The sequence below is a fragment of the Gigantopelta aegis genome, chromosome 9 (genome assembly GCF_016097555.1).
Source record: "Gigantopelta aegis isolate Gae_Host chromosome 9, Gae_host_genome, whole genome shotgun sequence".
Classification (NCBI taxonomy): domain Eukaryota; kingdom Metazoa; phylum Mollusca; class Gastropoda; order Neomphalida; family Peltospiridae; genus Gigantopelta; species Gigantopelta aegis.
This window is the reverse complement of record NC_054707.1, coordinates 79,402,642-79,416,343: the sequence shown is the minus strand read 5'-3', so window position 1 is coordinate 79,416,343 and position 13,702 is coordinate 79,402,642. Positions and strand designations below refer to the sequence as shown.

Here is a 13,702-nt window from a genome sequence, read left to right as displayed (position 1 = left end):
TTTAACACAATACTGGTTAGCAACCATTTTGTTATCAACTGCTAGATGTAATACATAGAGAATAAATTGCCATAAAAGATTCAGATATATTTGGTTAGTTACTGAGAATATATTACAAGCGGATTCTTACAGCAAAGAGTGATGTATCAAGGTCAAGGCTAAGTTGATTTTTAAAGCTGTATGGTGCTTCACATGGAGCCCCAGTTCTAGTGTAGCATGGCACTCGCAGTCTGGAAGAAAAACACAGAATTTGTAAGTATACTTTTACAAAGCATAAAACACAAACTAATACAGCCATTTCAAATAAAGACTTGATGAATCTCAGCAAATATTCAACATAAATGAACCTAATGAATGAATGAATGAATGAATGAATGAATGAATAAACAAATTAATTTTTAATGACACCCCTTCACAGAAATGTATATCAGTTTGTTTTAAAGTTTGTTTTATTTAACGACGCCACTAGAGCACATTGATTTTTTATCTTATCATCGGCTATTGGATGTCAAATATATGGTCATTCTGACACTGTTTTTAAAGTTTGTTTTATTTAAAGACGCCACTAGAGCACAGTGATTGTTTATCTTATCATCGGCTACTGGACATCAAATATATGGTCATTCTGACACTGTTTTTAAAGTTTATTTTATTTAACGACGCCACTAGAGCACATTGATTGTTTATCTTATCATCGGCTATTGGACGTCATATATATGGTCATTCTGACAGTTTTTAAAGTTTGTTTTATTTAACGATGCCACTAGAGCACATTGATTTTTTATCTTATCATCGGCTATTCGACATCAAATATATGGTCATTCTGACACTGTTTTTAAAGTTTGTTTTATTTAACAATGCCACTAGAGCACAGTGATTTTTTATCTTATCATCGGCTATTGGACGTCAAATATATGGTCATTCTGACACTGTTTTTAAAGTTTGTTTTATTTAACGGTGCCACTAGAGCACATTGATTTTTTATCTTATCATCGGCTATTGGACGTCAAACATATTGTCATTCTGACAGTTTTTTAGAGGAAACCCGCTGTCGCCACATAGGCTACTCTTTTACGACAGACAGCAAGGGATCTTTTATTGCGCTTCCCACAGGCAGGATAGCACAAACCATGGCCTTTGTTGAACCAGTTATGGATCACTGGTCGGTGCAAGTGGTTTACACCTACCCATTGAGCCTTGCGGAGCACTCACTCAGGGTTTGGAGTCTGTATCTGGATTAAAAATCCCATGCCGTGACTGGGATCCAAACCCAGTACCTACCAGCCTGTAGACGGATGGCCTAACCACGACACAACCGAGGCCGGTGTATATATATCAGATACTGGGTGTCAGAAAAATGTGAGTATATAAAATTATGGACATGTAATGAAATGTAATGTAATGAACTAACTTTGGAATAGTATTTTTAAGGCACTCACTTATTTAATAATCTCTACATATGTTATTGATAACTATTAGATAACTCACTGAGTTATATAAAAAGAACATTTTGATTAGCCACAATTGATAATCATTTGAAAATTTATTAATAACTACTACTTAAAAGTTTTAGAATTGTATAGTGACCTCTGAAAAGTAGGTAGTAAATCGTAACCAGATACTGAACAAATCATTCAATGATACATTTTATTTGATAGCTACAAAAATCAGTGGATAAAAAAGGTAACTGAGAAAGTCCAAATCATCCAAGATAATAAACATGACCTAGTTTAGCACTTACTTCTTTTCTACTGTGCTAACATATGGCATGACCACTTTGTCAACAAACGACCCAAATCCAAGTCGGAAATTCTTCGTTATTGCAGACATGCTCGCAGCTGAAAAAAGAAGATTTTAATGATTTTTACTATTTATGGGGTGTTGCCCATTTGCAATACTGATACTAGTCGCCATTTTCATTGTTGTGTCCTGTGACCACACATGTAAACTGAGAAAGGGCCCTTAGTCTTGTGTTAATGAAAATCATAGTGAAATGGAATGCACACTGTTTGGTGTCTAAGAAATGGTTATTTTGACTCTTGGTCTAGAAAGTGGAAGGAGATTTGCTGCTGCAATTCTTAGCAACTAGCAGCAAGGGATGTTTTAAATGCACATTTAATTTCTATATACAGGACTCAGTGTTCTCACTGGGTGAAAATTAAAGGAGGGCGGCCGCATGGCACCACACCCTTCGAAAAAACAAAACGAAACGAAAAGCAAAAAAAAAGAAGGAAAGCTTGGTTACCATATTGCGTTGTGTTGACTTTGTGGAAAGACATACTCCTTATTTTGCCTCTCATTATTTGGTACAAAAAAGTTGATACGAAATACAAGCTGACTCATGTTATGACAGTTTTTGGTGTGACATTCACGGGTAATTCCAGTTTTGCTGACCCGATCAAAGTTTTAAATATTATTTTAATAACGATTTCAAGATACATGTAAAACAATAAAGATGTTTGCAAAGTGATCCCCTGATGTGGGATAAAAAAAATTCTGTTCATTTTATTTCCATCTTCATCGAATGAATCGATCACTTTGATATCCCCAACTGATAAAAAGTAGTTTCATTTTTGGAAAGGCGGTGTATATATTATTGGGCACCCAAGATAAATTATTTTAATTATAAACACTACCACTTCCATTGTTTTTATAAGCAGAGATATCCCCCCAAAAATTAAAAGTTCATGCGACACATTTGGTGCCAAATAAGTGTTTTTTCAGTCAGAGATTGCAGAGTCGATAACATATAAAATGTTTTCATTGCTCAAATAAAATGTAACTTTTATTGCGTGTATCAAACATACAAATGGACAAAATTGAGGGTGTTAAAAAATACTGTTAACTTATGTTACGGTAACTGTTGTAAGCTACTGAAGTTTTTCGTCAGTTGTTTTTTCGTACATACAATGCAGCTTGTTTCCTTTGATGTCCAGTGTGCAGAATGATGATTATTTTTGTGTGGCAAAAAGAGTGGAGATAGGTGCGGGAATATATAGTAGGGTGTGGGAAAATAAAGTGGGTGCAGAAAAATAAAGGAGGGCGGCAGAACATGAAAGAAGGATGGCAAAATTCAAAAGCAGGGCAGGCTGCCCCACTTAAATGGAGCAGCGAGAACACTGGGGCTGCACCTGATACTACCTTTGATGTACCAGTCATGTAGTACTCATTAAAGGGACATTCCTGAATTTGCTTCAGTTTGGGCTTCTTACAAATACTGAGATGACCAGAAACACATTGATTATACAGACACTGATATTCTAAACAAGAAAATATATTTAATATGTAAGTTTAATCGTAGAAATATTTTATTATTCGGAAAACATCTTACAATGCAGCAAACTCAGGAATGTCCCTTTAAAGTGGAGAAAAACCCACAATGGGTAACAGACAATAGATTATAGAACCCATCTCACCCAGAGATTTATCCAGGCATTCTTTGAGTCCAAACATAGGCCCCTTCCCAAAAAAAAGTGGAATTAAAAATTCTTAACTTTTATGCTAAAAAATCCCAATATATACCGTATAACCGAAAATTTTCGTGGTCTTAATTTTTCATGGTTTGGGGTATAAAAACATTTCAATGTTTCTTATTTTCGTCGTTTGCCAAATCTAAATTGAAAGTGTTAGCAAGTCTAGTTGCGAGAATACTTGTTATTGTTGATTAAAGTTTCACCTCGGCTGCCAGTTGTTCGATACCACTGACGTGTAAAGATAAACAATAGAACAGTCACCTGTAGCCTAATTGACCACTGTGATACCCGGTATGCTATTCACCACACAACTGATCACAGTCTTTGATTTTGTGTAAAGCCAATTACGACGTATGTGTGAACAAACCACTTAAGGACGCTATGAAGTCTGAGTTCACCACATGGTGTTCAAAGCAGGTTTCCCTGGCTATGAAAGACGGCGAAGGCGTAACAGACATCAATATCGAAATGCGTACTTCGGCGATAAAACCAATTCATGCAAGGTGGATTATGAAAGTTATGGCAGAATTGAAAACACGCCAGGAAATGTAGAAATCTGCATTCATCCACCCCAGAATCACTGATGCAGTGTGGGCGGACAATGACAAAAACAATATACGAAATTTAAAAATATTTCATTATATTCTACAAACAGTGAGATTTACACAATAACTTTTTTTAAATTCTAACTTGTTGTCTTGACTATACTATTATCTTGTCGTATCCGGTGGACTGCGCACGACAGGAAATAAAATGTTCCGGTAAATTGTCAATGTGTTATGGTTTTCACAATAAATATTTTAGATAGAATTTGTAGATTTTTTCAAATATTTTCAAGGATTTATATTTTCGATGCTGACTACTTACCCTTGAAACCCACGAAAATAAAAATCCTCGAAAATTTCCGGTTATACGGTATATACATATTTAATTATGTCTGTTCCAATAAATTAATTCAACAGTGGTGTACTGCATCATTCCGTGACCTGAAAAAATATCCCAAGTGTGATTTATCTAATCCCATCAGACATGAGACAATGACAAAAAATCCTGAATAAATCACTGGCCCCTCAGCCAAGTCCTCTACAACATGAACGCTGTGTGAGAAAAATTAAAAAAGTGAAAAGACTCACCAATGAGATTTCCCAGCTCAGCAAGTTTGTCCTTGTCATCCTCCATGGAGTTGGACAGATCCATCAAGTAGTAGAGGTCTACTGGGTAGTTCTCCGCTTGACGGAACGTGATTGGGATCGTCACAGGCTTGTCTGGAAGGAGTTCATAGCAATATCATTAAATCCAGGGGCCAGTTGTTCAAATGTTAGTTAGCGTAACCAGTGGTTAACAGACAAATAATAATTAAAAACACAATGTTGATTCTTGATTAGAACAGCCAAAGGTATCCATACCCAATAAAAAATCTAGTTTATTTCTTATTTGTGAAATATAATCAAAAGGAAAATATTAAGGGTTAATTTACCTATGCTTTCAAAAATTGTGCCCAGGTTCCTTTTTCCATGTTATCAAAAAGTATGTCACATGATTTAATCAAAGAGAGACGACTCAATATATTTTAAATTAATAGAACTGAGGTATGTGATATAAACCCATTAGTGGCACGATCTATTATCCATTCCATCCTCCTACAAAAAATATTTTTGTAAATAATTTCAGTTTGGTTTGATGAAAGGAAAAAAGAAGTTTGTTTTGTTTAACACCACCACTAGAGCACACTGATTTATTAATCATCAGTTTTTGGATGTCAAACATTTGGTAATTTTGATATATAGTCAGAGAAGAAACCTGTTAAATTTGTTCCATTAGTAGCAAGGGATCTTTTATATGCCTCATCCCAAACAGGATAGCACATACCACAGCCTTTGATATACCAATCGTGGTGTACTGGCTAGAATGAGAAATATCCCGATGGGTCCACTGATTGGAATCAATCTTAAACCGACCGCATATCAAGTAAGCATTTTACCACGTCCCACCTCTAAATTAATTACAGAATTTTTTGTCCAGCCCAAATGGTGAGATTACTAAATGGTTATACTTAAACATGAATACTAAACAAGAGTGGCCCACTCACTTGGTCTGATCTTGATTCGGACTTGCTGGGGTTGAATCTGAACAGCATCTTCGGGACGATCACCATCCTGGACTTTGTCATTCTAAATGTAAAAGAAAAAACTTAAAATATACTTCATCTCCAAAAATAAAACAAACAATTATTTGTTTGAGATGTGACAGTCACAGATTAATTAAATTATAGTTGTATATTGTGTACTGAAAAACATTAAAACAAGTCAGGCATTCTATGTGTAGAAAACCTAAACACAAGTACACTTATTGTGCAATTGTACTTAAACGTTGTTATAAGATAGAACAACCTTAAAATGTATGTGTACAAGCATTCTGAAAGAACTTCTAAAACAATACATATCCCTTACTGGGCCCAAATGTTTTTCTTATCGCCTAATTTCAAGGGCAATAACTCAGTGAAAAAATTAGTAAATGGCCACGATGTCAAACTTGATCTGTAACAGTATATGATAAAGCTCTGAACAAAATTTTCAGCTTAATATCTTGAAGCACTGCAAATTTTTTTATTTTAAATCTCATAAATTCAAAGGCCATAACTGTCAGAAGTGGCAGTGCTCTACAAAGCAAGTTTAAATTTACTCTTCCCTGGCCAGTAAAGTATAATATTTTAGTCACCAGCCACTTATATTTAGTAGCCAGCTAATATATACTTGTAATTAAATTGATTCATCTGCCATTTTACGGCACATTACTAATGCCGTAATTGTTATTAGGACTGCATTCGAATGAACTCGTGAAGAGGTGATTCCTAGTTGTTAAATAGAAATTACAAGTTACTGTTTGTGTCCGGTTCCACTAAAACAGTGAACGACTATTAACTATCATTATCAAATTCCGTACCCAATAATTGTATTAAACGAATTTAAGCGAATTACTATTTTAATGGCACTGCTAAAATATGCATTTAAATTGCAGTACTCATTAAAAGTTAAATAAAAGCATTGTGATAATATCTACCAGGCTTCAATGTGTTACTAGTAGTTATCAATTGGCTACCTTACTTTTGGTTTAAATAATATTTATTTTCGTTACATACTGCCTTGTAAATCCATGAATACTGTTTTGTAAATAGTTGTGTCTTAAAAGCCATTTAAAGTCGAGTCATGAAAATAGAAACATGTTTTCATCCTCCACTGGTGAACACGACTTCCGACGTGATTAAAATGACATTCACGATTGGAGACGTCGTTATCGTGGAGGGACTCGTTATTACGATAAGCACAAGACGATTGGAGTGCAGCATAACACATATACAAGTCGACATTTAAAATAATTAACGTTTGAGTTTCAAACTGACAAGTAAAGACACAGTGGCTCAACAATGTCATTTTAATACATAAATAAAACCTGGCTCTATATGGGACAGGACCGACTTGACAGGACCGAATTATTTCCAAACGCTTGATATTCAAGTTAAGGGAGATAACATCATAACGAAGTATTACCTCCCACATAACGTCACCATGTTTACTCTTGAATACTGGAAAATCGTTATCCATAGTCCGATTAACATGTCTCAAACTTTTATTTTTCAAACTAATTACCGATAGAAAACACGTTTTATGGAAGATAAATTGCTACTGGTCCACAGTGTTTTCCGATGTCCAGTTTTGTTTACAGATTAAAGTAAAATTATTGGACAGTCGCCAACTGGCGAATGTGATTTTATTTTTTTAGACACCAGGGAATGTTTTTAGTCGCCATGGCGAGTATTTTACTCGCTTTGTAGAGCACTGAGTGGGTAAATCATCATGTAAGTCAAACTTAATCTGTAACAGTACATGATAAAGCTATACATAAAATTACAGTTCAATATTTTGAGGCATTATAAAAATTTAAAAAGTCCAGAAAACCTGTATGTGTGATAGAAAGACAGAAGGATGGAGACAAAATAATTCTGCCCAAATCCATTGAAAATTTGTTTACCATATATTCTACATGAACATAGACAATTTTAAAACGTTAAACAGTAGTTGCTAATCAATTTTCAATTGACTAGAAACATTGCTATCAAAATTTTAAAAACAAAATGTTCCCTACCAAATCTGAACAATGCTTATTCATATTAGAATTACTAACTACAGAGTTGCAAACGAACCACTATGCATTTTAACACTGAATACAAAGTATTATTGTAAGTAGAATGCTGGAAATACATTGTAAAAAGGTTCTAAGTCAGCCCATTTGTACAAATATCTCCATAATTTTTCCCCCAAATTCAAAGATTTGCTCCAGCACTGACATGAGGAGAGGAGCCGACTACCATGAACCCTCTTCTCGTACGCTTACACCTATGAATAATAATATATAGCCAAAGTGGTACATCAACGGCTGCATAAAAAGGAAGGAAGAAGTTTTATTTAACGACGCACTCAACACATTTTATTTCCGGTTATATGGTGTCAGACATATGGTTAAGGAGCACACAGATATTAAGAGCGGAAATCCACTGTCGCCAGCAAGGGATCTTTTATATGCACCATCCCACAGACAGGATAGTACATACCACGGCCTTTGTTACACTAGTTGTGGAGCACTGGCTGGAACAAGAAATAGCCCAATGGGCCCATCAATCTTAGATCGATCACACATCCAAGCAAACACTGTACCACCAAGCTCCATCCCGCCCCTAGCTGCATAAAACTGCATTATCTTATTGACTGTGAAAATATACACGGATATCTTACCCTCACGTTGACCGTGCTGTCCCCTGGGAAGACGATGCTGTCAGGATCACAGCCGCCCGACTTAGCTAGGTTTTCAAACAGGTCACATCGTGCTCTGTTCTCCTTGTCAAATGACTGAAATGTAACATGTAAGTTACTGAATACAAGTTCAAAATTTAAAAAAAATTTAGTTCCAAACTTCATGTGCTCACTTTAATCATCACTGGATGGGACAGTAAAAAATGCTCAAAGAAACTGCTCTAAAATACAATGTATTCATTATTAATGTGTTGTATCTACTGCATTGTAAACAAAACTACCATATAGGGCATATTAATTGTAAACAAAACACATGTAATGAGACATAATAGAGAACAGTCTTTAATGGTTCCAATAACATTTATTATAATGGCAGAGAAAAAAAATTAAGTGAAAATGTACAATCATTAACATAATATAGATATTTTACGAATCACACTTTTAGACATTTAAAACATTATTACAAAACCAATAGCTGTGGCTGATTCTGTAAACCTGACACAGTGTTCTCGCTGGGTGAAAATTAAAGGAGGGCGGCCGGTTGGCACCACACCCTTCAAAAAAAAATACCAAAAAACACCAATAAATGAAAAGCAAAAAAAAAAAAAAAAGGCAGGGTGGGAGTAGTTTGGTTATCATATTGTAGTGTGTTGGTAGACTTTGAGAAAAGACATACTCCTTATTTTGCCTATAAAAAAGTGCAAAGGGGTTTATAAAAAAAAATCGTCTTTTAATTGACCCGAAGATGATATCGGTCTGACATTCACGGGCAGTTCCGGTTTTGCTGCACCGATCAAAGTTTTAATATTATTATTTTTAATAAAGATTTCAAGATATACGAAAAACAATAAGATGTTTGTAAAGTGATCTCCTAATGTCAGATACATTTTTGTTATTTCCATCTTCATCGAATGAATCGATCGCTGTGATAAAATATTATCGCCAGCTGATAAAAAATAGTTTCGTTTTTGTAAAGGCGGTGTATATATTATTTGGCACTCAAGATAAATGATTTTAATGATAAACACTACCACTTCCGTTGTTTTTATAAGCGTTCATATCCCCTCAAAATGAAAAGTTTACCATATTTTATAAAGAACTGCTGAATAAACAGAATAACCGAAAGTAAAAATCATCAGTTTCAACCAATTATATCTGCAACTGAGGACAAAATATCACACGATAGTTAGTGGAAACAAAAAACAGAATGACCGTTCTGATCACGTGACAAATTTGGCGCCAAATAAGAGGGGTTTTTTCAATCGGAGATTGCCGAATCCGTAAAAAATAAAATGTTTTCATTGCTCACATAAAATATAACTTTTATTGTGTCTATCAAACATACAAATGGATACAGATATTGGACAAAATAGAGGCTGTTAAAAATACTGTTAAATTATGTTATGGTAACTGTCGTAAATGTTTCGTCAATTGCTTTTTCGTACACAACGCAGCTTGTTTCCTTTGATGTCCAGTGTGCAGACTGATCATTGTTTTTTGTGTGGAAAAAAGTGCATTTGGAAATAGCGGAGATAGGTGCTGGAAAATAAAGAGGGGCGCTCAAAAATAAAGAAGGGCCCTCAAAAATAAAGAAGGGCGGCAAATTGGAATAGCGGGGCGGGGCGCCCCGCTTAAATGGAGTAGCGAGAACACTGCTGACGTTTGTTCAAGATGTTCTAACGGTGTTATCTTACCTCTGCCAGACACCAGCCACAGCCGGCTGCGGTGGCTATACACTGACCACACGAAACCTGGGCCTTGTCATCAATACATGGGTTTGATTTGCCATGGCCTGCGAAAATAAAACCGCCATCTATTGGTTGTAACAAAGAATACATATAAACATGCATTAAACTAGTGTTCAGATAATAAACAAAGAGTTAAGCACCGATTCAGCAGTAATAATCTGGCAATCAGAAAGTTATTAGGCATATGTCCTTAGTTTATATGTCGGTGTTCATTTGCTTATTTTCTGTACATATTAACAATATTTAATAACATAGATCTATCTACAACAAGACATTTAACCTTAATCATTATTAAAATCCAACATCTAGCCACCAAGCAAACAATACTGTACAAACATTAATGCACACAATTTTGTATTTATTTTAAAATCATGGAATACTAAAGCCAAAACAAATATATGTACAAATGACTGGTCATACCTAAAAAAACAAAAGTACAAACCCTAAAAAAAAAAGTAACTTTTTTTTAAAAACCTTTTGTTAATTAATATGTAGGTGAAAAGACATATTTTTCCTGGCTCCAAAATTACAACCTATCCTAACTAGTTTTTTTCATCACATTCCTGCAACACAGTGTTCATTTTAGACCTAGTCTTTGCCTCCAAAATAGGGGCTTCTGAGGATTGAAAATTTGCATTACATTTATAACCAATTTTAAGGGATGTGCAAAAATAAATTCTGGTAACCCATTTACTTCTTGCATAACCCATTATGTCAATGTAAAGGATGTCCTAAATTTACTTCTTGCATAACCCATTATGTCCATGTAAAGGATGTCCTAAATTTACTTCTTGAATAACCCATTATGTCCATGTAAAGGATGTCACAAATTTACTTCTTGAATAACCCATTATGTCCATGTAAAGGATGTCACCAATTTACTTCTTGCATAACCCATTATGTCCATGTAAAGGATGTCACCAATTTACTTCTTGCATAACCCATTATGTCCATGTAAAGGATGTCACAAATTTACTTCTTGAATAACCCATTATGTCCATGTAAAGGATGTCACCAATTTACTTCTTGAATAACCCATTATGTCCATGTAAAGGATGTCACCAATTTACTTCTTGAATAACCCATTATGTCCATGTAAAGGATGTCACAAATTTACTTCTTGAATAACCCATTATGTCCATGTAAAGGATGTCACAAATTTACTTCTTGAATAACCCATTATGTCCATGTAAAGGATGTCACCAATTTACTTCTTGAATAACCCATTATGTCCATGTAAAGGATGTCACAAATTTACTTCTTGAATAACCCATTATGTCCATGTAAAGGATGTCACAAATTTACTTCTTAAAAAATGATGTGCAAATGAAACTACTGTTCTTGCAATTTTCAGAGGGCTGAACATTATTATTATTATATAAAAATAGTATATCTGTAGACAATTAACAAACCTTGTGCAGTAACTGTACAAACACCAACTAGTAAAGAGAACAAACTCAATTTCATAACTTCCTTCATTCTAAAAAGAAAATGAAAATAGAAATGCACAGAATTAGAAAATTAACATTTCATGTAATATATCATTCTACATACATGTAGGTGAAGACAATATATTTATTTTTTCCTCCATTTTTAAACAGATCTGCACAAATGCAGTTTATTACATGTAAGTACTTAAATCATATTTGATTTGCAGTTTTAAATCATGCCAGTTTAACTTTAATTGTAAAGGCAATATGTCTGGGAACATTTTGTTTTAAAAAATTTAATTAGTGAACTTCTTAGAAAATGTATTAGTAACTACCATTTAATGTTTTAAAGTTGGGTATCGATCTCTGAAACATATATAGAGGATATTATATGAGTGTCCATGACAGACGATGTTTACGACACAAGTGCCTAAATTATTATATTTCCCAAGCGAGAGCAAGGGAAATGCGATAATTTAGGCACGAATGTAATATTCTGTTTATTACCGTAGAACTGTCTTGCTAAATGAACATTCCAGTCATTGTTTACAAACTAACATTTCCTTAACGGCGGAGTAATGTTTGTTCATTGATGTTTTGAAAACCAAATCACAACCTGTTTTAAAGTTATGTGATATTTATACGCCCATAAGTAAAGAGTACACATGTATCAACAGCTGTAAATTGTAAAGCATGTGTATACTAAAAAGCAAACAAATGCACAGTAATTGAAATATTAGTTTTGAATTTGAATGACGTCAGTATTCCAATGACATCACTTTGCATCTCCTTACAATAACTATAAACTGGGTACATGACATTTCCGTTTTAAGAATGCTGGAACATTATTAACGCACCTGAATGTGTTTGAAGAAAACCTTGTGATTAAAACGTTGTACCTTTCACTAAATATGGCTTTCAAGTGAAATTACAGTAAGATATGCTACATTTATTATGTGACTCATCGACCTTAGTATAGATTTCTAACAGTTGTGAACATTATATTCATAATTAAGTGTTTGATGTGTCACAACTACATCGTAATATAATACAAGTTATCATAAATAATCCATTAATGTTTTATTAAATTAATTAAAAACACGTATTTGTCATTACGGCATGTGATCAGCTTACACTCGAAATAAAAATGTATTAATGAAGAAAGTAGTATCTGTGGAATGTCATGTCAGCCAATCAGAAAGAAATGTACTCTTACAACAGCCAATCATTAAACAACAATGTCAAGAAGACATACAATTTAGTTATGACATACGACGGAAATCGTACGATAAATATGACCCTCGTTATGCTGTACCTCATAGGTAATAAATATTTATATACATCTACTTGTATATATATGTACTTTCACTAGTCCAGGTTTATGTCAACTTGAATTTGAAACAAAATGAATGCATGTAAATCAATGATGGGTATGATATTTCTTCTCGATAATTTAGACCACATTGCAATTCATTTATTATCAGTGGCTGAAATATTTTCAAGGAGAAATAAAAATGGGGAATTGTACCAGTCATAATCATAGTTTTAGAATTTTACCCGAGCAAGTCAAGCCCACAGGAACCAGGGGGTATGTTTTGGGGTTTCTTGTCACGGATCACTCTTTATAAATAAACCCCCCCTAGAAAGAGTGACCCCCTCTCCACTAGAGATTGTGAACCCCTCTCTACTCCAGATATTGCTCCTATAGCACAGAACATTTTGCTCAGTATCGCTAAACAAATTTCAGAGACTGCTACACAATTTTGAAACATAAAACAGTAGTTGGTAATCAATTTTCAACCGACGAGAAATATCACCAATCAAGATTTTCAAAACAAAATGTTCACTGTATGAACTTGCGAGTTGATCAAAGGCAAACAAACAACTGACACAATGCCTCTACCCAAACTTTCTTAGGCAGTCACTATTATCATCATTATATAGTCCCCCATCAGTGGATCCATTGGGCTATATCTCGTTCTAGCCAGTGCATCACAACTGGTATATCAAAGGTCATGTTAAGTGCTATCCTGTCTATGGGATGGTGCATATATATATATATGCTAATGAAAAAATGTAGTGGCCCTGTGGGTTCCCTCTTTTAAAATTAAAATTACCAAATATTAACAAATATGTTAAAATTACCAAATATTTGACATCCAATTGCCGATGATTTAATAAATATGTGCTCTAGTGGTGTGACCATGTTGTTAAACAAAAAAAACATTTACTTTGATTATTGA

The 13,702-nt window shown here is 34.3% G+C and overlaps 1 protein-coding gene across 1 annotated transcript in view; it reads right to left on the bottom strand.

The window, feature by feature from the left end:
• LOC121381151 (integrin beta-PS-like) overlaps window positions 1-13,702 on the bottom strand; it is a 44,627-nt gene that overhangs the window by 29,404 nt on the left and 1,521 nt on the right. Inside the window, exons 2-8 of the mRNA XM_041510310.1 lie at window positions 11,442-11,509; window positions 9,976-10,073; window positions 8,264-8,377; window positions 5,563-5,644; window positions 4,607-4,738; window positions 1,742-1,838; window positions 131-230 (exon numbers count right to left, since the gene is read on the bottom strand). Of these exons, the coding sequence (XP_041366244.1) occupies window positions 131-230; window positions 1,742-1,838; window positions 4,607-4,738; window positions 5,563-5,644; window positions 8,264-8,377; window positions 9,976-10,073; window positions 11,442-11,508 (690 nt within the window). The 5' untranslated portion in view covers window position 11,509. The remainder of the gene's footprint in view (window positions 1-130; window positions 231-1,741; window positions 1,839-4,606; window positions 4,739-5,562; window positions 5,645-8,263; window positions 8,378-9,975; window positions 10,074-11,441; window positions 11,510-13,702) is intronic.